Below are 27,303 nucleotides of genomic sequence, written 5' to 3'. Positions count from 1 at the left end.
CCTGTCGAAGACTTTCCGCGACTGTAATGATGTCATCGATGTGCGACGACACCAGCGACGGTTTACATGAGCCCTTTTAAGAGCGATGAACGATGGCTACATCAACAACAACAACAACAAACATAGCTATAAAACAAGCTTTGAAATCCCACTTTGGGTTTGACAAATTTCGCTCGAAAGTACAGGAAGATGTCGTCAAGGCAGTCGTTAAAGGTAAGGCAGCGAACACAGAGGTGCTAGTTTAACTCTGCGCTAATTAGCCGACGCTAGCTGGCTCGGAGCGACAGCGACCCAACTGACGCTTTGTGTTCATACGTAGAGATACAGTTTGAATGTCGTGGCCTGTCAGAGAAAGATGCGCGTGTGACCCGGCGGTGACTGGTGTTGTCTCCCTGCAGGTGACGTTGACGTGTTCGTGTGCATGCCGACTGGAGCAGGAAAGTCCCTCTGTTACCAGCTGCCCGCTGTCATGGCTGAGGGCATTACTCTGGTTATATCCCCGCTAATCGCGCTCATTCAGGTCAGTCTCCGTCTGTGGTTGGGCTCCTCCAGTGCAGTCTGCGGCCTCGGCTCTGTTAATCCCTTCCTGTGTGTGTGTGTGTGTGTCTGCACAGGACCAAGTGGACCACCTGAAGAGTCTGAACATCCCCGCCTGCTCCATCAACTCCAAGCTGGCGGCAGGCGAGCGTCATCTGATCCTGGCTGACTTGGGGAGCAGCAGCCCCAAGCTGAAGCTGCTCTATATTACTCCCGAGATGGTGGCCTCTCCCTCGTTCCAGCCCTGCCTTACCGGCCTGGTCTCCCGCGGCCTGCTGTCTTACCTGGCTGTGGACGAGGCTCACTGCGTCTCCCAGTGGGGACACGACTTTAGGCCAGACTACCTCAAACTGGGAAATCTGCGCGGACGCTTGCCGGGGGTTCCCTGTTTGGCCTTGACGGCAACGGCGACCAAGAATGTACAGGAGGACATCGCTCGGTCCCTGAAGCTTCACTCGCCACTGTCTTTCGTCACACCTGTCTTCCGCAATAACTTGCACTACGATGTGATCTTCAGGGAGCTGCTGCCGAACCCTTACGCCCACCTGTACGCCTTCATTCTGGAGGCACTGGCGGTGGACAGCGGCGCTAATCGGCAGGTTGGGATTGTTTGTGTGGAGCTTCTCGCTTTTTCTGAATGAAAGATCACAATTCATCCATTTATATATATATATATATATATTTTTTTCATTTATCTTTGGAATCTGCTGCCACACAAACTTGATTGGTCACAGTAAGATAACTGAGACGACTCGTCTGAAATCATGTTGGAACAGTAGAAAAAAAACCGGCTCATTTGAAAGAATAGAAACATAAATACCTGAATAGAATAATAGTGATTAGCCGGCTATACTTTTTCCTTCAGGGTTCTTATGTGCAAGAACATTTCCAGATTTGAGTAAAGCCATACAAAATGTTATACCCAGCAATTTTCTAATGATCAATGTATAGAGACTGATACAATAATGAAAACAATCCTTCTCGATCTACTTAAACTATCAGTGTGTGGGGATTGTGAAGCCATGCTGAAAGGATCCTTGTAGAATGTGTGTTTATGTTATGTGTGTCGATCTATCGTTCTAAATTGTCAAATCTCAACATCAGTACCTGTCCTGTAGGCTGTGATGACCCCAATATTAGCTGATAGTTTCCACTTGAACATGACAATAAGCCGCTGTGTGTAATCTGTACAGGGCTGTGGGATTGTGTACTGTCGGACCAGGGATGGCTGTGAAACAGTGGCTCACGAGCTGACCAAGCTCGGAGTCTTGTCCAAACCGTATCACGCAGGTTCGACTGTTTTTCCGCCAAGTGGTTGTAGAAGAATTAGAAAAACACAAATATTTGTTCTCGAAAGACTGAATTTATGCTTTTCTCCTGCAGGTCTGAGATCAGCAGATCGCACAGAGGTCCAGAACGAGTGGATGCAGGGGGAGGTGCTGGTTATTGTAGCCACCATCAGCTTTGGCATGGGAGTCGACAAAGCCAATGTCAGGTGAGGCTGTGAGGTTTTCATGTGACATTTTGAGGTTTTCATGTGACACATTATATTGGCTTTAGAATTTGATGATGTTTTTCGTTAATCCTGCAGGTTTGTAGCTCACTGGAACCTCGCCAAGTCCCTGGCGAGTTACTACCAAGAGTCTGGGCGAGCGGGGAGAGACGGACTGCCCTCCTCCTGTCGCACGTACTACTCCCCGAAAGACAAGGAGCAAATTAACTTCCTCATCCGCAAGGATTTGGCCCGCAAACAGGTGTGCACGACGTCAAGGAGCTCAAAATGTGACACGCTCGTATGAAGCTCTGGGTTTTGTGAACATTTTGTAAACTTGTCTGCAGAAAAAGCGCGGCTCTTCGAAGGACGCCGACAAAGCGTCCATCAAGGACTTCGATGCCATGGTGTCGTTCTGTGCTCAAGAATCGTAAGTAAAGCAGCCGGTGCACGGCGATGCGTACAAACGTGTCATCGAAGCGTCACATGATTACGTCATGTCTCCACCCGTCAGTCACTCGTAATATAACATTAAAATATAATTGTTCCACGCATGCTTCTCAAAAATACAACCAGTGCATTTCAGTTTGTGCACAGCAGAGGGCAGACTGGAGCTGTGCTTTCAGCTTTGTTGTGAAGAATGTCAAGCAACACTTTGAGGATTGAAAAGAACGTGTCAAACTCTAAAGGGGCTTTCACACCTCGGTTCATTTGTCTGGAACGAAGGAAACAAACGATTACATTTTTGTATTTCCGATCTGATCCGGACTCTTTACAAGCGAACCGAGAGGAGTAAACCGGACATTAGTCAGACGGACCGGTAACTCATTGATTGGTCCGCCTTGGCGTTCGTCATCCTGCATCATCAGGACCCATTTGGGGAAATCTACTCCTGCTGATTGATAAACGTTCATGCAGCGTTCCGATGCCTCCGATGTGTATAGCGGTCGTCTTATACACTGATTATTTGGGGTAATTCCTGTGGGATCGCTGTCACACACTGCGATGCACTCAAAGAACTGACAAAGTACAGAGTTGAATCCGAATAATCAGACACGCACACGTGATATTGTTTTTAGCAGAATATTTGCTTTAACAGGTGATGTGCGTGGCTCTATACAGATCAATACAAATAACAGATGTCAGCATCAGCAGATGGATTTATTAGTAGTTTAGCTTTTGAAATCATGCTAAAATCCCTTGTGTACTTTCGTAAAATCCTGTGATGAGTTCGTCTGCTCTCCCACCACAAACGAACCGCGCCAGAGTCCACTCTGAAGCGGACCGGGGTTTGATTGACAGCTTCGATATCAGCCCAATAAAACTGCACTAACCGGGAAAACGGACCTTGGTTTGTTTAAAGAGAACCAAACAGGTTAGGCGTGACTTTGACCGCCACTTGTCGATCCTTAAGTATGACACGTTAACAAAACCTTTTCGTCTTCCCCATTCGTATCTCACTGCAGTTAAAAACAAATCACCATACACATTGTAATCGCTCATATTCCATGTATTAGCCTGTTATTGAAGATGAAGAAGTTGGGTTTCCTCGAGCCAGATGAGTTGTTGTTCCTCTGCGCAGCGATGCTCCAAAGAAAGTAGATTCTCCCCAAACCCCGGCAGCTCCATCGAGTGTCAGCCAGTCGCGATGTTTCAGGCGTCTTGTTGTTCGAGGGTTGGGCTCCTCTGAAAGCTGTCGAATGTCTGTTGACTTAAACGACTCGAGCCGCAGAAAAAAAGCCTCTCGTTGATTCCCGAGGACCCTTTGCAGCACGTCCTGCGACGCTCAAATGTTCGATCCCCTCATCTTCGTCTTGCGGCGGCGGCAGCAGCAGCAGCAGCTCACGCAGGGCAGCGCCGCCATGAGCAGGACCACCGCTGCAGGAGAGCAGAGGACAACGGCACCATGAGCCCTTTTGATAAGGAATACGGGAATGCGTCGTGAAAGAGAGCGGAGACTCACAGATGAAGGTCAAGATGACAAAGAAAGCTGCCTGCTCCACGGGGCTGGCGTTGGGAAGCCCGTGCAGCTTGACCCATACGGTCCTCAGGATGCTCAGCGTCTCCTCTCCGGCCTCCATCCTAACGAGGCGGAAGCATTCACAGCGGAAAGGTCCTGCTTGGATTTGGTTGACACAGTGTCTCATCTGTTTGCGGTGCGTTCAGCCTTCAGGATGTGGCTCCTGTTGCTTTACACGCCTCAGTGGGCGAGCCCACGCTGCTGGTTTGTGTTACACAAGCACACAACTTTCCGCTTTTGATCCGCGATCGCGGAGGAATGATCTTTAAAGGGTTCTCAATCGGCTGGAGGTTCCCTTTTTAAGAGAAAGTGGGAGGAGTTTTACTATTTATGTCAAGCATCGTTTCTCTAGCCAAGAGTGAGTCAGGTCACCAGTGTAGTGACAACAAGGGGGGGGTGGGTTAAGGGTGTTCACAATAACACACAGGTTAACCCCTGTCGGGCTCTCTGTGAACCGACATAACAAAGGAAGGATTCCTCTCTCTCTCTCTCTCGTTGTGTTGAATGTGTTTGATGATGAGTTGTGTGGCGCTCCAAGCGATACGTGATTTCCTCGCCTGTGTTGTTGTGGTGTAACGTAAAGGAACGGCCTGTGGGCTCAGCTCTCTGCTGGTTTTGGATCGCATTACAAGACGCCAACAAAGGCTGAAGAATACAAACACTGTCGAGGAGTCGACGACACTGTTGACACACGCTTCATTCGTCCCTGTCGAGAATTAGAAGAGAAGATGTAAACCCCGGTGCCTTATGGGGCCATCTACTTGGAGCCCGCAGCCGGCCAGCTTAGCTTCGCACAAAGACTCCAAAAGCAACAAAATCCCTCACAAAACTCAGTAAAAAATATTCATTATATATATATAATAAATAAATATTTCTATGACTGAGCCATTTTGTGCAGTTACAAAATCCACTTTGTGCTAATTTTAGTGGAGCAGAATTTGGATGAAAGATGATTTTTGAGAATTTAGGAACCAGCGGGTATCGACCCACAGGCTGGAATCCCTTTAGAGCGTTATGTAGTGAGTGCGCTGGTGTGTTCAGGTGGCCCTCATTAGTGAGGACATTTATCACAGTCAATGCTTTGCGCGTTTTAATTTTAGATCCTGTTTGCGTCCAGTTTTGAATCTTAAATTCATTCTTGAAACCATTTTAATCTGCAGTCAAAAAAAAATGAAACTTTGCCTTTCAATCGGACTTTTTTTCCCTTTTTATTGATCAAACTCAGACTTTTCCCCGCCGTCTCTTTGAGGGTTCGTTGAGATGCGATCAGATAGAGAAAAGTGACTCCGACATCCTGCTGGTAAAGTCCCTTTGGCGTTAGTTTTAAAGCTTAACGTCCCGATGTATGTCCACGCCGAACGCGTCTGCGTTGCTGAACACATTCCTCACATGCTTCTCAACATGGAGTTCACACACTCATAAAGGCAAACACTCACCTGTGAAAGTCTCCGTCGTCGTGTTCACACGCTCAGCGCAGCTCACACTGACTTCTGTGAGAAGACCAGTTGTTCAGGAGGAGGAGGAGGCGGTGATGAAGAGGAGTACATGTCTCCTCTGAAGTGTCCGTCAGCGCGTCGGTTTGTTGTCGAAGCGCTCGGTACGTCACGAGCAGACGGTTTAAGATTAAGGCCAGGAGGAGTCATTCCTCAGGAGCTGAGCGTGCTCTGCATGTGGAGGAGGAGGAGGAGGAGGAGGAGGGGGGGGTGTGTGTGTGTGTGTTGGCTGTTACATAATCCCTGATTTGACACTCAAGCGTGAGGCCTTTTTCTAAAATAAACTGATAACTGTATTGTGCACAAAAAATACTGAAATGTATTTATCAACATTTCTTGAATGTGTTTTTGTTTGTCAGTACCAGAAGTGCTGAAGTCAATACTAAAGCTTATACCTCTGTCTATCAGCTCTGTTATTGTCAGACAGTGGTATTTTTTTAATTTGACTGGTAGAAGAACATAAATATTGATCACAGTCATGACTGACGGTTAAATAAAAGCTAATAGATCGATTGTGCACTCGATGCTCTGTGAAACAGATGTTTGCTGTGACCTCAAAAACATCCTCCGGCTCGACCTTGTAAATGCAGACTCTGATACGTAACCAACTTCAGCCTGTGAGACTGAATGCAGGGCTCGACTAACGGGCGCCAGGTTGTCAAACATTTTGAGAAATTGGCAACCGATTCTCTGCCTTTGGTTGCTACTTTTTAACAAGAACAGGGACAATTAGAACGGGCCCTCGGTAGAGCGCATACCTTCACATATCACAAGATTGGACATTGAATTATGAACATTTTGCATGCCAATTTGATAGAAAGCTATGGTAAAAATAAGATTTTGACCTTTTCATGACCTTGACCTTTGACCTGATCGATCCCAAAATCTAATCAAATGGTCCCCGGATAATAACCAATCATCCCACCAAATTTCATGCGATTCGGTTTAATACTTTTTGAGTTATGCGAGTAACACGCATACAAATAAATAAATAAATACACGGCGATCAAAACATAACCTTCCGCATTTTCAATGCGAAGGTAATAAACAGCTAAATGTGCACCCTGAAATGAGTAATAATAATATTATTGTTGTGTTTTACAGTTTCAGGGAAAACAGCGAAGCAAATTAAGAAGTTGTCACAAACCCGTCAACATCACAAACAAATGTGCAAATTGATTCTACTGATGGAGAACCTGATGACATGTGTGACGTCCTGGGAGGGGAAGTATTCCTATCCTCTCTTTACATGCATCTAGTTTTCACCAGCGGTGTCTCCCACCTTCCCACCAGTTGTCGCCACGCCACCATCTCCAAGTTCTTTGGGGACCAGACGCCGAACTGCGCCGGCGCCTGCGACTACTGCCGCAACCCCAAAGCCGTGCGCGCCCAGCTGGAGCGGGGGGCGGTCCTCAGCACCACGACGGTCCGGGCGCAGAGCCAAGCGGCGCCCGGACCGTTCGGCTTCCAGCGAGACCTCTACGAAGGAGGGAGGAAGGGCTACGGCTTCGAAAGGCAGGACGACTTCAGGGACCTTTTGTCCCGCGAGGATCTTTGCTTCTGTGGCGGCGAGCCTTCGAGACACTGACGCCTCACACGTTGCAGGTTTGACGAAGAGGGCGGAAGCAGTGGTGAAGAAGATGGCGGCTCGAAGAGGAAGAAGCAGTTCACACACCTCTTCAAGCAGCAGATGAACATCCGGAAGGTGGCGAGTCACGGGGACGAGCACACAAACACCTTTTAGAAACCTTTATTTTAGTCTTTGTGCGTCAGACGGAAACTGAGGATTGTGGGACATGGCTTCCACATGTTCAGTGGAATTTGGTAAAACAATTTGTGAGCCGGTCAACGTGGATCTCGTCCAGTTTACAACATCAATAAAAGCAGGAATGTCACTATCGGAAAATAGTAGAAAGAAACGGGATTAGATCGTCACCCCGATTCCACGTCATTCAAACTTTAAACTCTTCATGTAGCTGAGCGACTGAACCCAAAAACACATTCTGGTAATTTAATACTAATCCCATCCACACTTTGTAGAGGGCTAAAGCCAGAGTAGATCACATGGAACATATTGATCAGACTGAGATTAGTTTCTAAAGGGAATTAAACATATTCTTTGATAGATCCTTATTTTATGTTTTATTTATTTATATAATACCGGCAACATAACACAGAACCAACCAGACCGTCTGATGACAATATAAAAATACAATTGATTGAGAAAAAAAAGACTTTGCAATGTATGTATTTTTCAGGAAACTAAGATTCATATTAGTTCTTGATTGAGCTTTACATATAAATATTTTACCCAAGAGCCTATTTATTTTTCCTGCTGTGTAAATTCACTATTGGAATCAGCTGCTGTTTAAAGCCAACACGGTGTGAAGAGATACATTTATTACTCACTTTACTTATTTGACTATCTTTGGGGCATTTTGTGCATTTATATTGGATAACGCCAGCAGAAAGATGACTGGAAATGAGAGAGAGAGACAAATGAAATGTATTAAATGTAAAGAGGAGAGTGGTTACGCTGCAGAGGTGGAGGACATGTACCGGTGAGAGTGAATAACTTCTGTCTCTGCTCTTGTTTCTCTAGACAATAGAGGGTCAGAGGGACGACTTTGTTCCTCCAGGTAAATATACACATAAAGTAACAGTGGACATATATCCAGTCCGGCCTGCGCGGTCATGTAACCCGTGTGTCCCGCTGTGCAGACGCTGACTGCCCACTCAGAGAGGCCAGCAGCCAGAGGATCCCCAGACTCACTGTGAAGGTACTCGGACGCTGCACACGCATTCCTCATAACTGCTGCGCTCATTAACACGTGTGCGTGAATTCAGTGACTCGTGTGTCATGTGGTGTGAAGACGTTCCAGCTGAGCAACGTGAACTCGCGCTCGTGTGCAAAAAGAAAAGAATGGGACGCGGAAAGTTTCCATCCTGCAAACACTTCTGTTAAAAGCGTCTTTCAATGAGATAAACAAATATATACATATGGATCTATTATTAACATCAGTGGCTTTGTTCCTTCTGGTTTTAATTTTCTGAAACTACTATTCTATTTCAGGCCCGAGAGCACTGCCTGTGCCTCTTGCAGGAAGCTGTCTATGGCCACCAGGGGGCAGCAGACGCATTGGAGTAATTCTGCAGACGCACGCCTCAAACATCATTCATCCATCTGCATTGGGAAAACTTTCTAACCTCCTTTCTTTTTTAAATTTATTTATATTTTATTAGTGTTCAGAATCTCACATACACATATTTAAATTTGTCTGATTATTTGTATAAAGAGAAGTAAAAAATAAACACATGCAAATAAAGAAACAAAAACAATACCATAGTAACAAAACTATAAATAAATAAAGCAGGGAGAAATCATTTTCTATAGAGTAAAGAAATATAGTCTAACCTCCTTTCATGTCTCCTCCGTCTCTCCGCAGTGACACCCGGTCTCTAGCAGCCGATCTTGAACACGCGGTCTTCAAGAGCACCAAGTCCTCCAACGTGTACAAAGCTGCCGTCCTGAAGAAGGTAGCTCCGGAACCGCTCTGCCCGTCAAAGCATCCTCGGTGGCGACGCGGCGGGTCTAATGACACGTGTTCTCTTGAAGGTATCGGAGCTGAAGAAAACGGCACCGGGAGAAAAGGGAGACGGTGTCAAGGCTGACAGCAGCAGCGAAAATGAGACCAAACTCAAAGAGGAGACGCCCTCGTCGTCTTCCTGCTCCGCTCCTGAGGAGCTGCAGGGCTTCACATCTGCATCTGAGGTCTACTCTGTGAGTTCCACTTTAAACTCACACTTCACCCAGCGGATATTGTGGATTATTATCGTAGTCTGATATGAACTCTTGTTCTTCTTTCTTTCTTTTTGTTGCATTGCCCCTCCAGATGAAGCGTAAGAGAGTCGGAGCGGGCGTGAGAGGATCGTCCGACCCCTTCCTGGCGGCGAAGGAGCTGCTGAAGACCTCCTCGTCGGACACGTTGTCTGACAAGAGCGGCGGGTTTTTCAACGGCAGCTCCGGAGAGGCGAGCGGCGATGCGTCTTCGGCGGTAACGTCGTCCATCAGAGCGAATGCCGCCGCCGCCCTCAACAGCCCGTCGAAGGCCGGTCGACCCCTGAGCAAGAAGCAGCAGAAAATAGCCGAGGCGGCAAAGAGCTCCCGCAACATTTCCCTGTATTTTGCGAGGAAGGAAACGACGGAGAAAAGCGACGAGGAGGCGGAGACGCCGAGGGGACTTGATGAGGGACACTCGCCTGTCACCGGGGAAGACACGGAGGTCCGTCCTGTGGAGACTCTGGACCTGATCCCAGATATAAGTAAGATAGTTCTACACGATGAGGATGAGGACGAAGAGGAGGAAGCGCCTACGATGGAGACGTTGGAGCTGCAGCGGCTTCCGGACGCACCTGAGGGGAATATCAAGTCCACCGCAGAGTAAGACCCTGAATGCACCATTCTAGGAAACGGTTGATGGGAAAGTGTTTTAACATATATTGTTGTGCCGCTCACACAGACCCAGCGAAGCAGAGAAAGAAGATAAACCAGAGAAACGAGGGGTAAGGGAGCGTTACCCATGCAGTCCTACCACTGATCTCAACCTCGGGGTCTCATGGTACTGGTGTGTGTGTGTGCGTGTGTCCAGTTGACGGGTGATATGAAAGCGGACAGAGGGTCGTCTCCGCCGGCGAAGCGCAACCGCCCCACAGAGAGAAAAGTAACCTTCAACCCCGACGTGCAGGAGAGGGCCCTGCAGCCCGCCAACGAGCCCCCCGAGCCCGTGACGCTGAAGGAAGCGGCCGACATCGTGGTCCGCTGCCTGGACCCCTTTTACACCAGGGGCAAGTTTGCCAACAAGGTGAGCGCCGCGAGCGCCGCTTCCCGTTTGCAGAGACGAGAGCGGCGTGCGAGACGAAGTCTCAGCTCTTGTTTTTTTCTTTTCTTCTTTTCGCCGCAGGAGTTGTTTAAGTCCTTCGCCCGCTACCTATCTCACCTTCTCGCGGAGCGGCGCAGCAGGGGGAAAGTCCTCGGTAAGCGCGGCGGTGAACGATCTGAAGCCGGTGCTCCGCCGCTGGACTCCTCTCTAACGCCGCTCTCTTGTTTCCAGTGAAAGCGGAAGCCAAAGCGCTCATCAAGAGGTTCTTCGGCGGAGTGGAGCGCTGCGAGAGCGAGGCCGACTGGAAGCAGCTCAAGAGGTGTGAAAGCACAGAGAGCAAGGAGTGACGGGAAGCGGACACCTGGTGGCTTCGGGGGTCAAGCCCCTCCTCTTTTGTCAGTGCCTACAACTTTTCTCTCGTCCCTGTGAACTCGGGCTTCACCACAGACGCCGGGCAACGAGGGTTCTGCTAGAGTTCTGCTTTTTTTTCTCAGCCCCGTTTCTGCAGCTTATGTCAATAATGAAGCGATAACGTGTGGGCGGTGACCGCCGGAGAGAGCAGGGGCCGAACTGTGTGAAGCTAATGAGTGTTCCTATGATTCAGCTGTTTACTGAACATTGTGAGTAGTTTTGTTTTCTTCCTTTTCTTCGTTTCAAGTAGATTTTTATACTGAGGTGAAATGAATGGAACGCAGAGGCCTCTTAGGACTCGCTCAGCACTCAACACAAAGTACAGCTGAGGCTCCTGAGAATGTCGTGAGTTATGCGGGTGATTGGTCATAAACTGATTTTTTATTTTGACCGGATGTTGCGAGATGAAAGGTCAGGGGATGAGGGGTCATCCTCTGGGGATCATCTACTCTACTCTAATCTCTCAACTGTGTTTGTAGATATTTCTGTCGGATGTTTCCCCCCCACAGGGTGTCCCGCATGGCTGGAAACACGTTGAGGGGACGGTTGACCGGTTGAAGTAAATGGATATGAAACATACAGGAACACTTATTTGACAATAACCAGTTCTGGGAGCCTGATAGATGTTTTTTATTTTATTTATTTTTTACTGTTGCTACATATTTTGTCTTTAGCTGCTGGACTGCAAAACAAAGCAAATGTACATCAACGAGATATTGTGCGATGTGAAACTTGTGTGTTTTGTATGTTAAAGATGAGCTGGATTTATTGTATTCATGTGTGTTTCTTGGCGACGGGATCCTTTCTCAGATGTGTTCTTAATCTTGACACTGTTTCCCATCAAGGAAATGTTCCTTCGTCATAGATCAGTGCCTGTCGGCGCTGTGAGAGGCCACCGTCTCTGATCTCACGGCTACTGGGAGCACTGGGGGACACAGAGGCCTCTTGTACTCATCACCCTAAATGTTTACAAAACAAAAACAAATCCACGCCGACTAGGTCCAAGCGCAGTGTGAGAGCCGTACTGGGTTACATTCATGAACACCAATGTCTTCAACTGGAGCTCAGGGGGGCAGGAGGGGAGACCTCCGTGCCGGGGACGCTGTCAAACAGACGTTGACGTCACCTCCAGTGGTGCTGCCTTCAACGCTGCTGGTTATTTACGACCTTCACGGGTTGCAAATGGTAAAAGATGATTACATTTAAAGAAGAAAAAACATGGCAGTAGAGTAGTGTACCATTTATGGAGACAGTACCCCTGTTTATCAGTAGATTGTGTTGGCGTAAATCAGCTAGTTTTTGGAGATAGCCTCCGGAGAGATGTCTGCCTTCTCTGACATAAGGCATCCTGCTTGTGGTGCTTTTTTGATTTGGGGATGAACAATAAGACATTTGAGGAATGAACGTATTTAATGGAAGAGGCTGGCCCTAAACAAGCCCCTTTTAAAGCCTTAATAAGGACGATATTTATATAATATAATATAATGCTGAAGCCTCACTAATCAGGGACGATATAATATTTAAACGCAGTAATAAAACATTTCAACGGCGGTGCTGCAGCAGCAGCAAGGTAAAGAGTAGAAGTGCCCACAATGAATCCAGCGTTTCCGACAGCACTTGAATGCAGCAGCAGCGTCCAGCCGATGCGCGTCTGCAGGGCCCCGCTGCACATCAAAGACTAGCGGAAGAAACGCCGCATCTCCCTCTCGGCTGCTTGATTTATTTCAGGTGTGCAGGTGTGAACGTGCAGGGTCACGTGGTGTGCTTCATCTTGACAGGCGGCTCCGGAAGCGGGTGCGCCGCGGGGCTGCGACTCAAAGGGTTACACTCTCCGGGGGGGGCTTCGCTTGTTGTCACTTCCGCTCGAGCCCTCCGTGAGTCCGCAGTTCACACGTCGGCCGGAGGAAGAAGAGGCTCGTCGGCTTCGATGCTCTGTGCGGGCAGGATGGAGGAGTTTGTCACCAAAGAAGAGGAGCCGTGGTACGACCAGCGGGACCTGGAGCAAGGTGAGGCCGACGCCGCTCCTCCCGTCTCGGGCTCGAGCGGGTGGGGGTAACAACGCCCCGCACAGCGGGTGGATGGGCAGCAGGCACCGGGCAACACCTTACATGCACCTGGACACCCATGTCTCTTTCTCTCTCTCTCTCTCTCTCTCTCTGCACGTCTCTGTATGACTCTCCATATCTCTATTTCTCTATATATCTTTGTATTTCTCTCTATCTTTGTATTTCTCTGCATGTCTATGTATATATGCAGATACAAACAGCTACTGTGTGTATCTCTATATCTATATCTGTCTCTGTATGTATCTCTGTCTTTCTCTATATATCTCTGTATTTCTCTGCATGTCTATGTATATATGCCGATGCATACAGCTACTGTGTGTAGCTATGCATCTGTGTGTATGTATCTCCGTCTCTATATCTCTGTATGTCTCTGCATCTTCTCTCTGGATCTGCTCTCTTCTGGCAATTATTTAGATCTCGTCCGTGACGTTTCCCGTGTCGTCCTCCTGCTGCTGCCGGTGTTTCTGTCTCGGTGAATGTTGTCTCTGTTTCATCTCCCTTCTTGCAGAGTCACATCTAGCATCGCAGCTCTCCTCTCCTCCTAGTTTCCCTTTTTTTCTTTTTCTCCCAACCACTGTGTGTTCACTCTGCTGCGTGACGGAGGGCGAAGCACTGATTATCCGTGAGGAGGAGGTGACTTATGACTAATGGCGTACAGCGGACCACCGCGGCGATGCTCGTGACCTCAAATGAACGAAGCGGAGGCAGGACATGAATCCGGAGAGCCTTTTCACTGATGCGTAAAGTGATGCGGCGCGTTATCAGATCTCTTGGTAACGACTTAAACGGATGCACTTGCATCGACGCGGCGTTTCAGGAGAGTTGTGTGTGTGTGTGTCTCTGCAGTTCCGGCCTCATCCCATCCCCTGATTACCTGCTGACCCGCAGAACTAAAGCAGCTTTGTGTCATCATTTCGCTGTAGTCAGAGAGCAGACGGGCAGGTGTGTTCTGCTGTGTGTGTTTGTGTGTGTGTCTGCTGCTGCCATACTTGCCTGCATCTCATCGCAGCATTGTCAAGTCAACAAGCCCCTGGTTGATCTGATCAGGGCGCCCCAGAGTAAACCTCCTTAGTCGGGGTCAGAGATTCCAGGCTTTGGGGTCGGATCAGGCGCGACGTCATCCTGGGCTCGCAGTCGGCGTGTTTCTGCCCCAGAAATGCTGTTATGCAACTACATTGGCTGACAGCTCCGAAAGTCGGTTCATTATAATCTGGCAAACGCAGGAAGTGTGCGCGTGGGCAGATGGCGTTGTGGCGACGTCATCCTCGGGGAGCCTGTGGTGTGAACGGGAGGACAGTCGTCAGGTGTCAGGTGGTGATGGTTATTTCCTCGGCACCGCAGCCGGTTTCTCGGTCCTCTCATCCGAGCGCACGATTCTGACACTATGTAACTAAGACTCTGCACGTGTCGGTCCTTAAGGGACGGGAACAGAGCTGGGACTGAGCCGGACTGCGCTCTCTCTCTCCTCACACACACACTCTCTCTCTCTCTCGCGCCTCATTATCACGACACACAACAGTGTTCTGCCTTGTTGACACGGGGGGGGGGGGGAGAGAGAGATCACAGCCTGTCTCCCTCCGCAGCTCTGGAGGCCGACGGGTACGCACGCGCAACACTGGGACGCCAGCCGCAGACAGTGAACGCACCACGTCGAAGCACGTGTGAGTTCACTGTCATCGGTCTGGCCGAAAAACAGCGCTCTCATGTCCAGTGCCATGGCGCTCGGTTTCTTCCCGTCTTTCCACTCCTCCGGTGCTGCGTGTCTCATGTGGAGCCAGCAGGGTTCCTCCTCCTCCTCCTCCCACTCATCCAGCGAGGCTTCCTTTCACCAGAGGAGATGAATAATGTAACGTTGTAAAATACCAGCAGACGGCCGCCGGTTAGTATCGACATGATCGGCTCAAGTGTTGGAGTCGAGGTCCCTCGTGCTCCTTACTCGTTGGGTGGAGATGTGTTGAGCTGTTTTCAGACGTGTTGTTGTTGTTGTTGTTCGTCTTCTTCACACACTGATCAGAAAGGGTTCAGATGGTTAACGTGCTTCTCCTTAATGCACTTAAAGCGATCCCGGTGACCAGGAGAAGGCGGTGGACTCCTCGTCACATGTCCGCGGTTCACATCTGTTGTTGTTCTTGTTTTCCTGTCAGACCTTCACTTGGCCGCCGAGCTCGGCAAAACCCTCCTGGAACGCAACAACGAGCTGGAGGACTCCCTCCAACAGATGTACATCAACAACGAGGAGCAAGTGCAGGAGATAGAGGTGTGCCATCCCAGTCTAGTATAGCATATAAAAACAAGTTCTTAATGGGAGGTTTCATAGTACCTCTATAGTCTGAGAAGAATCATAGTCTAGCATGTTGATGTCAAAACAAGTCTACAAATGATTTGTGTAGTGACGAAAAACATTTATACAAAAATCAAGAGCTGAACAAGTCCAGTATGTTTCTCCAAGCATCCCATAATCGACTCATTTGAATCTCCGCTGTGTCCGCCTGGCAGTACCTGTCCAAGCAGCTGGAGATGCTGAGGGAGATGAACGAGCAGCACGCCAAGGTGTACGAGCAGCTGGACGTCACAGCCCGGGAGCTCGAGATCACCAACGAGAAGCTGGTGCTGGAGAGCAAGACCTCGCACCAGAAGATAGACAGGTGACCCGGGAGTGATGTCACAGGTCGCCCTCAGCGGGAATGTTATGAAACCACATGAGCTCCAAATCCAGCTGGAGGCTGGTACATTAATCTATGCGGCATAATAAATTCAGCGTCGCCATAATCCTAATCGGGGGGCAAAGTTCTTCACAAATCACATCAGTGTTGATGCAAAAGAGTTCAATGGCTGCCTCTGTTCCTTCTCAATATGCTCCTTCACATTATGTATGTTGCAACAGTGGCTCAGTGTGTGTGTGTGTGTGTGTTCCAGGCTGACGGGCACCATGGAGGCCTTGCAGGGTCAGGTGGAGAGCCTGACGGCTCGGGTGGAGGAGCTGCGGACTCTGGAGGAGCTGAGGGGCCGCAGGGAGAAGACGGAGCGGCGCAAGACCGTGCACTCCTTCCCCTGCCTCAAGGAGCTGTGCACGGCGCCCAGGTCACTAACCTGTGTGTGTGTGTGTGTGGAAGCACCTGTTCACAGATTGGAATGGTGCCAATACAACAGACAGAGTATTGGGTTCATCAAAGACAAACAGTTATACATACAAAAGCCAACACTCGAGTACAAAATTGGTCAATATTGAGTCACATTTTCACACCGTACTAAAGAGATTGTTATGATTAGATGTATATTAGAAATTCACAACGACTGGAAAAAAAGGATTAACAAACTAGCGTATTCTCTTAGTGGAATTAGCATGTTTTAATGTATTTAATTAAAGTTGATTTGATTAAATACATTTTATTGTATTTAATTAAAATTGATTGGCTTAAACTTGCTCCCGAGATGAAAACTGAAGATGGTCCAAACAATAATGCAAATATCTGTAAAATTGTGAATCATCAGCATAACGAGTGTAAGATTCAGATTTCTATCATTTATTCATCCGTTTAAAGTCTAAACTTCAGAGCCAGTGTGAATCTGATCTGACGTGTGTCGGTTGTCTGGTGCCCGGGCCGTGGCGCCGTGGCTCATTGAGCGAGTGCCCGCTCTCCATCAGGTATGAAGACGGCTTCCTGTTGGCCAACCCGGGGAGCGTGGACCTGGCCGAGCCGCGGCCGGTGGACGAGGAGAACGAGCGCCTGAGGGGCGTGGTCTCGTCGCTGCGCGGCGCCGTGGCCAAGGAGCGCGGCCAGCGGGAGTGCGCGGAGCGGGAGTGCGCCGCCGTGCTGCAGGAGTTCGAGCGCCTGGAGCAGCGGCTCTCGGGGGCCGAGGGCTGCCAGCTGCGCGTCCGGGAGCTGGAGGCGGAGCTGCAGGAGCTGCAGCAGCTGAGGAAGTCGCGGCTGTGTCTCATCGGGGGCCTGGAGGACCGCCTGGAGACGCTGCTCGGCAACAGGCCCGAGACGGACACCCCCGAGGGCGCGGAGGAGGTCAGCCACGGGGCCGGCGGGGGCCCGGTGAGGAAGAGCTGCAGCGACACGGCGCTGAACGCCATCTCGACGGGCGACGCCTCCGGGAGGCGCCAGGGCAGCTACGCCATCCACGCCAACGGCGTGCGCAGGCGCGGCATGTCCATCCTGCGCGAGGTGGACGAGCAGTACCACGCGCTGCTGGAGAAGTACGAGGGGCTGCTGGGGAAGTGCAGGCGGCACGAGCAGAGCCGGTGCCACGCCGGGGTGCAGACCTCGCGGCCCGTCTCCAGGGACCCCTCCATGAAGGACTACAGCCTGCTCTGCGCGGAGGGGCCCTCCACGTCGGGGGCCGCCGCCGCCGCCCCCTCCACCCCGGAGGCCCTGGAGGGGATCAGCCGGCAGGTGGAGCAGGTGGACAAGCGGCTCAGCCAGAACACGCCGGAGTACAAGGCGCTCTTCAAAGAGATCTTCTCCCGCCTGCAGAAGACGAAGAGGGACATGCACGCCCCCAAGAGCAAGAAGAAGTAACCGAGCAGCGGCGGAACACGATAGTTATTTAATATGCGCTGTTAGAATGCCTGTCGTCATGGAGACGGAGGATTAGTGCCGATTTAATCTGAAACTGGCAACTTTCACTGGATAGATTCTGATGTGGATGACTCTTCTTCTGTGTGACCGGAAGTGATCTAGCCCTGAGAATGGAGGGTTTTGATTGGGTCTCGTGTGTGACGTATTAGATTTGTTTAAATTATTTTGTATTTATTGAAACCAATAATAAAGCCAAATAATTAATAAAAAAAGAAAAAAAGCAGCCAGTTTTTTAAACTACTTGTGGCATTTGAAGCATGTATCGACTGAGAACCACTAAGTGCTAATTAAGACTTTAAAGGTTCAAAATAACACGCTTTGGACCAGCGAGCGCTTGCTTTAGGATCAAATGGATATTTGACTGTTTAGAATTTCTCGGATCATAAAAATCCTTCGACACAGCTGCCAAAGTGTACCGTGTGTAAGTATTTGATGGCTGTTTGTTTACATGGTTTATTTGAACTGATGTGCTGAAGAAGAGTTTTACAGCATGCGCTATGAGGATTCAGGGATTTGTGTGATCATTTCAGACTTGACGATAAACAGTTCGACACCTTGTCAAAGTTGTTTCTTGTCGGCCATTTATGATTTCTGTTGATTAAAATGAGAAATGTATCACGCTCGTGCTTGTCTGTTAGATTCAGGAACTAGAATCAGGCCTCGTGCTCAAGTAGCCGTTTACATGCACGGCAAATATCAGTCGACAGTTGTCAGAATTGGCATGTGTTCTTGAGCTGTGGTCAAAATGACATTTGACCCCCAGCTTGTAATCAGCGCTTCAGTCCAACGGGAGAAATGTCCTCCGTTCCTGAGACGACATAAAGCAGAACTATCTGGCCGGTGTTTAGGCAGAAATAAAGCAGCGGCACACGTGTGGACCCAGTCTGAACACTTTAATGTGGACACAGGAGATCAGTGAACTGTTGGTCATACAAGTGGCACGTTCAGTCCAACCCGCCGAGAAAAGCATCGGCATGAGACTCGTGCCCGTACTTCTGGAGTGTGTGAAAGGGGGATAACACTTGTACGTCTGGGTGGGGACCGACGTCTCTCCTGGTTCACCTGATGTCGAGCACAAAGTGCCGTGTGGTCGTAAGAAACTGGAGGCACAGTCAGCATTAGTAATTTTTAACTTGAGTAATACGAGGTGAGCGGTTCAACAGCCTTTGGACATCATGGAAAATACGACCTCGAGGGGGCTACAGGACATGTGCACAGGCAATATTTACAGTCGTAAATCAGAAAAAAAGATTTAGAAAACTACAAATAATGGATGTTTGTAAATGACACCGTAATTGGTTTTTACAAACCTGATGTATAAAAAAAAGGTGATAAACTTCCTGATTCCCTGTTTACGAGTTTTGTTAAAACAGCTGACAGGATGGTCTGGCAGAGAGCACCTGGGGGCGAATGGCTCCTTGGGTCATTTCCTCCTGTGGGGTTTTGTGAAGGCCACATGGCTGCTAGACAGGCTGCCGGTGTACCTGCTCAGGAGAGGAACAGCAAGGGGTCAGAGGTCATGTCGTTCACCCCGTTCTCCCAGCAGACTCCGTAGGGCGCCGAGTCATTTGAAAAGAGACGTGGCCTGAATTCCAAATATTTTACCAAGAGCAGAGTACAAATAAACTGCTTAAAGGCTTCAGGAGGGCCGCGTACAGCAACGGTTGCCTAGCGACCGTACAGCTAGACGTGTAGCACCGTGCTTTCCAAGGCAGATCGTGGTAATTGTACAAAAGAATGCGATGGGGGGGAAGAAGAGAAAAAGGGTTGACGGGCAGGGTGAATCAGTTTATCACTTTTCCCAAAAGCAGTTTACAGACTATAGATTTTTTTTACTTTCATAAAAACAAACCATAACCACAAAATCTGGATTGGGCACATTGTTGCTTTCTCTCCTTTTTTTTTTTTTTTTAAGATTCGATGCGTAAGAAGGGCCAACGAGCGAACGCGCTGCGGCGGGAGGAATGGAGGAAGTGATTGGAATTTAGAAGAAGAGGAAGAAAGGGAGCTGGAAGAGGGTCGCCGATGGACGGAGAGCGAAAGGCTTCAACGGATACGTGATCCAGACGGGAAGAGGGGGGGGGGCGGGGGGCAATCAGGCCGTCCAGTCCTTCTTGATGGTGAGGCTCCAGTCCCAGGAGAGGTGGTCGTGCTCGTCGTCGTCGGTGAACTTGGACTTGATGTTGTAGGTGCCGCGGGCCAGCATCCCCTTGGGGGACTCCTCCACGGTGGTCAGGAACTCGTACTCCTCGTCCGCTTTGGGCCCGTAGCTGCCCACCATGTAGTCCGACTTGTCCACTGTGCAGGAGAGATGGAGTCGTTAGGAACCGGCTCGTCACCAACGGAGTCACTGAGAACAAGTCACGCCAAACAACGTGAAACCGTGCGGACTTCAGCGCTCTCTCTTTAACAAGAAAGACGGTTGATTTGGTCGTTTTACACTCTAAAGGAATACGCTATAAACTAAGCAGCGTGTAGCTTTAGCTTCATATTTACTGGACAGACGTGAATGGATTTGGATCTCGTCAACTAAAGCAGAAAGTTAGAAAGAGTGTTTCCCAAACTACGGTGAAGGAGGCGGCTTCATGTCATTTCAGAAGATGAAGAGGGAGAACGGAGGCGGCCTTACGTTTGATTCCTTTCCTGAATGTCTGCTGGGTGTACTTCAGGCCCGACACGATGTCCTTGTTGACCTGCAAATGGCGACATGCGTCACTTCCTGCTGAACAGCTTCCCAAAACAAAGAGCGCTGGCTGACGGCATGGGGCCTCCAGCATGGGGCCTCCAGCATGGGGCCTCCAGCATGGGGCCTCCAGCAGTCGGAGACAACAAAGACCGGACTCTCACCTTGAAGTTGATTTTGATCCGGTATTCGATTCCCTCTTTCAGCACAAACGGGTTCTTCCTCAAGTTGTCCAGGTCTCCTGAGGAGGGAGAGCAACACGCCGTGGTTTACTTGACCAAAGGAAGAATGCCGTCACAGTTGGCTTTTCTAAATGCCCCTGTAGTAGTTACACTGCCCACCAGGTGGCAGCGTGCGCCCCGCCGCTGAGGGAGCGCCACCAGGAAATCATTAACCCGCCAACACGGGACTCTCTCAGTCCTAATGAGGAGACTAATCACCCGGCGGGCCTGTCAGTCCATATTTATAGTGATTACAGTTAATAATTAATGGTACTAAGAGCTCATTCTTCCAGTGAGTCTGCTGAAAGCGGGCGTCAGTGAAACGATATTTCCGTCGTCAACTATGAATCATCAGTTCCTATTTTTGGAGTTTCGCCCCGATCCCAAACTGCCGTGTCGGCTCTCCTCACCCTTCAGGTCCAGGACCAGCGGCTGTGGAGCCGTCTCACAAACCAGAGTCATGCGGGTCACCTCCACGTTCGGGGCGCTGGGATCTGAGAGAGAGAAACAGGAACCACATGATGACCATTAGACCAATCGATCCACAGCACCTGAGAGGAAAACTGAGAATACAACTGTGCACAAAGGGAAGCGTCTCTTCAACCACGCCTTTTCATTTCTATTGTTCTGCTTTATAACATCTGAAATCAGCAGATTGTGTCTCATCACATTATTGAGTTCCCAGATCTATTTTTGAATTACTTTTATATTTACGTAGACGATATAGAGGACTTAATTTCTTCGGTCGATTTATCGGCTATCGGCTTTTTATTATATTAAAAACACTGTTGGTCCACAGGAAATTATTTTAGTTTTGTAAAACTTTTTGTATTTTTATTACCTGGACCTCCAAATGTACCTTGTAAAGTGAATATTATTCAAAGGATTTAATATATCAATATACAATATATAAAAGCTGTACTCTAACATTACACTGCACAGTGTAAGAGTATTTTAGTCTTGAAACAGAAGTCTATAAATCTCTTGAATCATTTGTTGTCGACCGACTGAACCGCCTTCAACCCTTCGACGACTGTTTTCACCACAAATACCTGCGGTTGGATTCCTCTGTGCAACATGACCAGCTCTCAGGGAGAAACTTATGGACACACATTTATATTACATAAGTTTATATGTATTCAATGTGTTTTGCTTCAGATGGATGAAATCAAATCCCGGTGTGATATATTTGTCAACTGGAGGGAGTATGCTCACCTGTGCGTGTGTGTGTGTGTGCATGTGTGTGTGTGTGTGCATCAGGGCAGAACTCCAGAGAGCAGATGAGAATTGTAAACGTGCGACACGTAGAGACAGAAATTTCGTGCCGCCGTGTAGATAAAATAAATAACATACGGCCATAAAAGAACAAAGACCGGTTCTATAGGCAAGGGAACCTGAACCGACTTCTGCTGTGAGAACATTAATTTACTGGAAGGGGAAACCCTGGTGCAGGGCTTGTTGCCGAGCCGGCGGGTGACGTTACGGTCCCATGCGGTGGAGGAGGCCCACTGACCTGCCACGGTGGCCACCTTGCCCAGCAGCGCCTCCTTGTACTTGCGCAGGCTCTCGTCCTCCTCGTCCAGCTGCTGGATCTCCTGGAGGCTCTTCTGGGCCGGAGGCTTGTAGTTGACGCTGCTCTCGCTCTCCTTGTTGGCCGCTGCCAGCGCCTCCAGCTGCTCTGGTGTCGGCTCCTGTTCTGCCATGGTGTGCTGACCGCGGCGGGAGAGAGAGAGCGGAGAGGTTAGAGACCACCGGGGGGGGGGAGCACGGGGACAAGAAGGAGGATCCATTCCACACAGATCGCTTTTTTAATCTTCACTTTGCTTTAATGGAATTGCATCTCCGTGCGGAGCCGGGCAGCATGTGGCGAGACATCCGGCTGCAGGATTGTTACGGATGACTTATCCACAGGAAACACCTCTGAACTTCGATCTCGGGGGGGATTCAGCAGTTCCTGTAGAAACAAACGGCAGAGATCACATTGTTCCTCTTCGCGTCGAGAAGAGGAACAATGTGATCTCTGCCGTTTGGACCTCTATTATGATCTTTGGTGTAAAACCCTGAGCCATGAGTGCACGCCAGCGCACGCTACGCTCCCGGTGGTTTAATCCCAGGGCAGCGACATAAAGCCCATGATCATCGGAGCTCCCGGCTTCTCCCTCGCTCGGCTCAGAAGAGAGCAGCGCCGACGTGGACATCAAACACCCGGCTGCACGGCGACGCCCCCGATGAGAAGAGAGGAAGCTGATCCTCAGCAACCGAGTGAGGTCATCTTCAGGAGAACACGGGAGGTGCTACACAACTCACATGTTGCTCATAAAAAGCAAAGACAGAACAATAATAATATACATAACATTTCTATAGCGCTTTTCACAGTACTCAAAGACGCTTGACAACATAATAAAAAAATTCTAAAAGCTATGCATTAAAAATTACAATAAAAACAAACGATAAAAGCAAATAAGAACATACAGAGCACACATTAAAAGCAGTTTAACAGGTGTGTTTTGAACGATGAAAGTTCGGTGCAGTCTCGGATGATTTGGGGCAGAGAGTTCCAGAGGGAGGGGGCAGAAATGGACAATAAGTATCTATTGGTGACATCTGGTGCACAGATGCTGATCAACACCTGCAGGCCGCCGGAGGAGCGTCACTGACGACGTCTGAAGCTGCAAAATGATAAATAAATATGCGCTTGTCGATAAAGTTATAGTTTGTATTTCCTGATTTGGGCCGGCATGTTCTTTCATCATTTGCGTGTTGAAAGAACACAACTTCCTGTCTGCAAGCGAGGCAGGAAGCGGAGCCGACAAACTGCAGGAGGGGAACAACGACTCCTTCAAATGGAGCAAGATGGGGAGCATCTTGATTGCCTCTCAGCTCTCAATATATATCAATGTCACATATTTTGTAAAAGGATTTTTAAAAAGCCACTAAGATCGATGCTTGAATGTCAATGATGTGATCCAAACTAGTCTAAAACGGGCTTCAATAGTCGTTTAATTGATTTGAGTGAAATCAACAATAAATAAACTAGAACGGGCACTCGGTAGAGCGCATACCTTCGCATGTCACAAGATTGGGCATTGAATTATGAACATTTTGGCATTAGTTGCATGCCAATTGGATAACAATTGACCACGCTATGGTAAAAAGAAGAGTTTGACCTTTTCATGACCTTGACCTTTGACCCGATCGATCCCAAAATCTAATCAAATGGTCCCCGGATAATAACCAATCATACTTTTTGACTTATGCGAGGAACACACATACAAATAAATAAATAAATACACGGCGATCAAAACATAACCTTCCGCATTTTCAATGCGAAGGTAATAAATAGTTATTTTTCAAATGCGAGTTGAAAGGTTCAGACAGAGGCCGTTCTAACTGTCCACACGATGGGAGCATATTTTGTTTATGTATTGCTTCGGGTGCCTGAAGCAGTGCAGCTTCCCTGCAGTCTTCCACTCAGCAACATATCCAAACCAAGCAAAGTAAAGATTAATTGTTAATAAGTGCGCTGTGCGACGTCGGCACAGACGCATCACTCAGCGTCTGACCGGAGAGAGACACTGAGGGAACGGGTTAGCTCAAACACCGATGACATCACCACCCTCATCATGATGCACATTCTTTCTGACCAACCATACGGGCTGTGGCTAACCGGTTCCACACACACACACACGAGGGCGATTGCGCAACCTGCGGAGACACGACACACAGGTCACGAGGTCAAACAAACTCAGGACACGCCCACTCCCGCGGGGTGATGGAGTGGAGAGGGAGCTGCGAGTGGCACAGCAATCGGGATTAACCCGCCGTAACCACGGTTACACAACCCGAAGAAGTGGAGAGGCTGCGCAACCTGTGGTTCCCTCACACCGGCGGCGTCGCTCGACCACACAACTGTATTATTTAGAAGAGCTGTGGAAATGCAAAAGGCTCCTTGAATTGTTGGTCTGGGTAAACAAGTTGTACACGATGGATTCACCATTTTACAAAAGCTTGCCGTGGAGAAAAAGACTGCAACGGGTCCAACACTTAAAATATAATCCTACATCTTCAACATAACTATCCACGCCATAATGCCCAGGACGAGTTGTAAAGAATCTAACCAGTTAACATACCAAGCCAAACATTTAAAACTTGGCCGGCAGTCGGTCACGGCGTGTGACTGTTTACTTTAGGAATCTCATGGGGATATTAGAGTCTTATTCTCAGTTAACAATACATTATTGTCAAGTAGTCAAAGGTTACAAAAACTGGTTATACTGGCCATAGTTGATATTAATTATGTAGTTCATTGGCTGCTTTATTATATCTGTATATATATATATATATATATATATAATTAAGACGAGCACATCAACGCGTCGCGAATCAACCCAGATGTCATTTTGGACGCCCCTTCAAAAGCACTGCAATGACCATATTTCTGTCTTTAGCAAGACTTTTTTTCTTGCATATAATTTAACAGAATTAGATGTACATCCGCTGAGATTGTAGTGTAAGAACATTTCATGAAGAGCAGCATGAGACTTGCACCCCCGGTAACAGAGGGGGGTGTGATAAACAAATCTGTAATCTGGATTATGCTACGCGTCTATACTTTATGAGGTAAATTACCAAGTAGCAGCAGTGTGTCAGAGTGCAGCAGACCCACCGCTAAAGAAATTACTGCCAACTTCCCCTTTAAGGCGAGGCGACTGATTCATATCCTTTTGCGTGCAAAACCACACAGTTCAACTCCAAAGCACAACTCCTCTTATCAACGTCCCACCTGTGTGGCTAAACCACCGTATTATATGTTTTAAAGCTGTTGTAATGATATTAATATAAAGGAGATGCGTTGGCTACATGTCAAGTCAGTCGATCATCTTGGGTCATATAGCAAGTTGAGGGTGTGACACCAAGAGCTTGAGGTAGAGCTGTAGAGGAAATCAACCTCTACAGACACCGAGAAGGGGGTGAGAGTAAAACTAATGGAATAAAGATAAGGAATCGGACAACACAATAGCTATGAGCTTGTGATTATTGATTAAGTGAAAGACTATTGGCCAAAGAGCCCGTTAGCAACTAAGACAACATTTGCAGGATGTCTGTAACAGAAATGGCTTAATCCGAAAAGAAGACTGATCTGATCACAAAGGGAATGAGTCACAGAGGAGAGGGAGAGGTGGCTGTGGGAGAAAGAGAAACAAAACATGACTCTATCCCAGGAAGAACAAGAACAAATAGGAAGCTTTAAAAATAGCCGCTGAGAAACCCCTGAGTGCAGCGACAGGAAGCTGCCAGTGAATGGGATCGCCAAGGTGCCAGCTGAAAGGTCTCAGATCGGGGTCTGCTTCCCCGGGCAACGGCCTCGCTAGAGGTGACGGCATCTCCGTGATGAAGAGCTACGGCGGCAAGTTTTCCTTCAAGGATGGAAACAACCTGGAATTACAGCTGCTATAAACTCACAAAGCCACAACCAACTGGGGTTTTAAGGAGAAAAAAAAATTCATCATTGCGATAATGTGCTTCTAAAAGCTGCCGTTCAGGCAAAAGGGGAACAATTTATTGGTCCCCTTAGACTAGAGTGAGATAAAATAGACAAAACAAATAAACGGTAGTGTTAGTGAAGCTTTTAAGAGCGCAGGTTGACCTTTTCTATCTAAATAAAGCAAATATACAATACGTTACAGTTCAGGTCTGTGGTGTCGACACTGACACTGTGTTCGAAGCTGGTTAAACTGCAGGTCAGGGGATACCGCTCATAAAAATGGCACCCTGATTCTTTAGAAGTTGATTATACCTCCTCAGGGCCGACTCAAGGTCAACCAGGTCAAACCAGAGGAACAGTTCTGCAAAACGAGCCATCCGGCCTCCGGCTGCAGAGCTGCACATTCTCAGGTAGAGAAAGCAAATTAAAAGGCTGTGATAGAAATGTATTATCTGAATTTTAAAAAACGGGCAGATCAAATAAGATAATACAAAATATTTCATGCCATTCATCGCGCACGAAGGAAGGAAATGGAGGATTCACTGTGTGCGTGATGTCATAAAAGGTAAAAAAAAAAAAAAAAAAAATCCTTATTAATCATTCAGCACACAGCTTCACACCAAAGTACACAAAGTGGACTTGAAGCACTATAGCTACAAGCAGGTATAATCTGTGTGCACTTAACTGTGAAAGCCTTTGAACCGCCTCACCGGTGGCTGCTGTAAGGTGTGCAGCCCTGCAGGCCAATTCAAAAAAGAGTAAGCATGAGTTTCAGGAAGTGGAAGAACATGTTCCTTGCGTGCCACATGACAGATGAGTCGTATCCGCGGCCAAAGCGGACTGAAAAACCGCTCAGAGCGCCCTTTGGGTCCACTAGTCAACGCATCCGCTCATTGTGTGAACAACCACACGAAAAAAGGTTGATAGTTTACCTCACGGGCAACTTTAAACAGCTCGGATCGGGCTCGCGACACCCGGAAACGAACAACACACTGCCGCCGAATAACTTATGGTGACTTGGAAATGAGTGAAAGGATTAAGAGTGTGGTACTTGAAAACTACAACAACAATACGTGTTCATTAACCGGAAACCTACCGAAAACACGAAGTCACGTAACGCTGTATCTGCGGTACCGTGAAAGAAGTTTCTACTAACGGTACTTCCTTATCAGGTGCCAAACGCCTCGCTAACTACACATAAGCGACTCAGACCTGTGCGCGTGTCGTCTAGAGACACCCCCGCTCGGCTCAAACTAGTTATGAGTAGTTTGTCAGGTGTTTATCAAACTCTTACCGTTATTCCGCCGGTTCACTGGGACAGTCACCTGTCGATGGTGGCGAGAGGGAGTGAAGTGAAGCGGCGGAAGAAATCCGAGCCAACGTCCCGCTCTGAGGGGAGACCACATCCGGTGTACTTCCTTCAAAATAA

At 48.4% G+C, this 27,303-nt stretch overlaps 3 protein-coding genes and 1 long non-coding RNA gene across 8 annotated transcripts; 2 read left to right on the top strand and 2 right to left on the bottom strand.

Moving 5' to 3' along the window:
• The first annotated feature begins 38 nt into the window (after positions 1-38).
• On the top strand, positions 39-11,606 carry recql5 (RecQ helicase-like 5). Of its 2 annotated transcripts, none has more exons than XM_056406119.1 (19): positions 39-213; positions 399-520; positions 615-1,136; positions 1,731-1,827; positions 1,921-2,032; positions 2,129-2,291; positions 2,377-2,459; positions 6,836-7,057; positions 7,148-7,247; positions 8,145-8,181; positions 8,264-8,322; positions 8,616-8,686; positions 8,989-9,079; positions 9,159-9,323; positions 9,436-9,983; positions 10,063-10,105; positions 10,192-10,404; positions 10,504-10,576; positions 10,654-11,606. In XM_056406119.1, exons 1-19 carry the CDS (start codon positions 93-95, stop codon positions 10,767-10,769), a joined length of 2,958 nt encoding a protein of 985 aa, XP_056262094.1. In that variant the 5' UTR covers positions 39-92; the 3' UTR covers positions 10,770-11,606. The 2 variants fall into 2 exon arrangements, with proteins under 2 accessions (XP_056262094.1, XP_056262093.1); XM_056406118.1 differs by having other exon boundaries at positions 7,148-7,250.
• LOC130188063 (uncharacterized) lies at positions 3,099-5,702 on the bottom strand. The gene is made up of 3 exons (XR_008830556.1): positions 5,486-5,702; positions 3,993-4,111; positions 3,099-3,907 (listed from the first exon to the last, which is right to left on the bottom strand). It is a non-coding gene; the product is annotated as an uncharacterized LOC130188063 (long non-coding RNA).
• Positions 11,607-11,696: 90 nt separating the features above from the next.
• On the top strand, positions 11,697-18,100 carry cdr2l (cerebellar degeneration-related protein 2-like). Of its 2 annotated transcripts, XM_056406122.1 has the most exons (6): positions 11,697-12,018; positions 12,612-12,839; positions 15,044-15,156; positions 15,396-15,544; positions 15,816-15,980; positions 16,546-18,100. In XM_056406122.1, the coding sequence occupies exons 1-6, from the start codon at positions 11,871-11,873 to the stop codon at positions 17,423-17,425; spliced, it is 1,683 nt and encodes a 560-aa protein (XP_056262097.1). In that variant the 5' UTR covers positions 11,697-11,870; the 3' UTR covers positions 17,426-18,100. The 2 variants fall into 2 exon arrangements, with proteins under 2 accessions (XP_056262097.1, XP_056262096.1); XM_056406121.1 differs by having other exon boundaries at positions 11,926-12,839.
• Positions 18,101-19,252: 1,152 nt separating this feature from the next.
• On the bottom strand, positions 19,253-27,272 carry arhgdia (Rho GDP dissociation inhibitor (GDI) alpha). 3 transcript variants are annotated; one of them, XM_056406123.1, is made up of 6 exons: positions 27,169-27,272; positions 21,903-22,098; positions 20,800-20,883; positions 20,333-20,409; positions 20,115-20,178; positions 19,253-19,835 (listed from the first exon to the last, which is right to left on the bottom strand). In XM_056406123.1, the coding sequence occupies exons 2-6, from the start codon at positions 22,090-22,092 to the stop codon at positions 19,396-19,398; spliced, it is 855 nt and encodes a 284-aa protein (XP_056262098.1). In that variant the 5' UTR covers positions 22,093-22,098; positions 27,169-27,272; the 3' UTR covers positions 19,253-19,395. The 3 variants fall into 3 exon arrangements, with proteins under 3 accessions (XP_056262098.1, XP_056262099.1, XP_056262100.1); XM_056406124.1 differs by lacking the exon at positions 27,169-27,272 and adding an exon at positions 22,209-22,367; XM_056406125.1 differs by having other exon boundaries at positions 19,492-19,783.
• Between the last annotated feature and the right edge of the window lie 31 nt (positions 27,273-27,303).

Source organism: Pseudoliparis swirei, chromosome 23 (genome assembly GCF_029220125.1).
Source record: "Pseudoliparis swirei isolate HS2019 ecotype Mariana Trench chromosome 23, NWPU_hadal_v1, whole genome shotgun sequence".
Lineage (NCBI taxonomy): Eukaryota > Metazoa > Chordata > Actinopteri > Perciformes > Liparidae > Pseudoliparis > Pseudoliparis swirei.
This window is presented reverse-complemented; position numbering and strand designations above follow the sequence as displayed.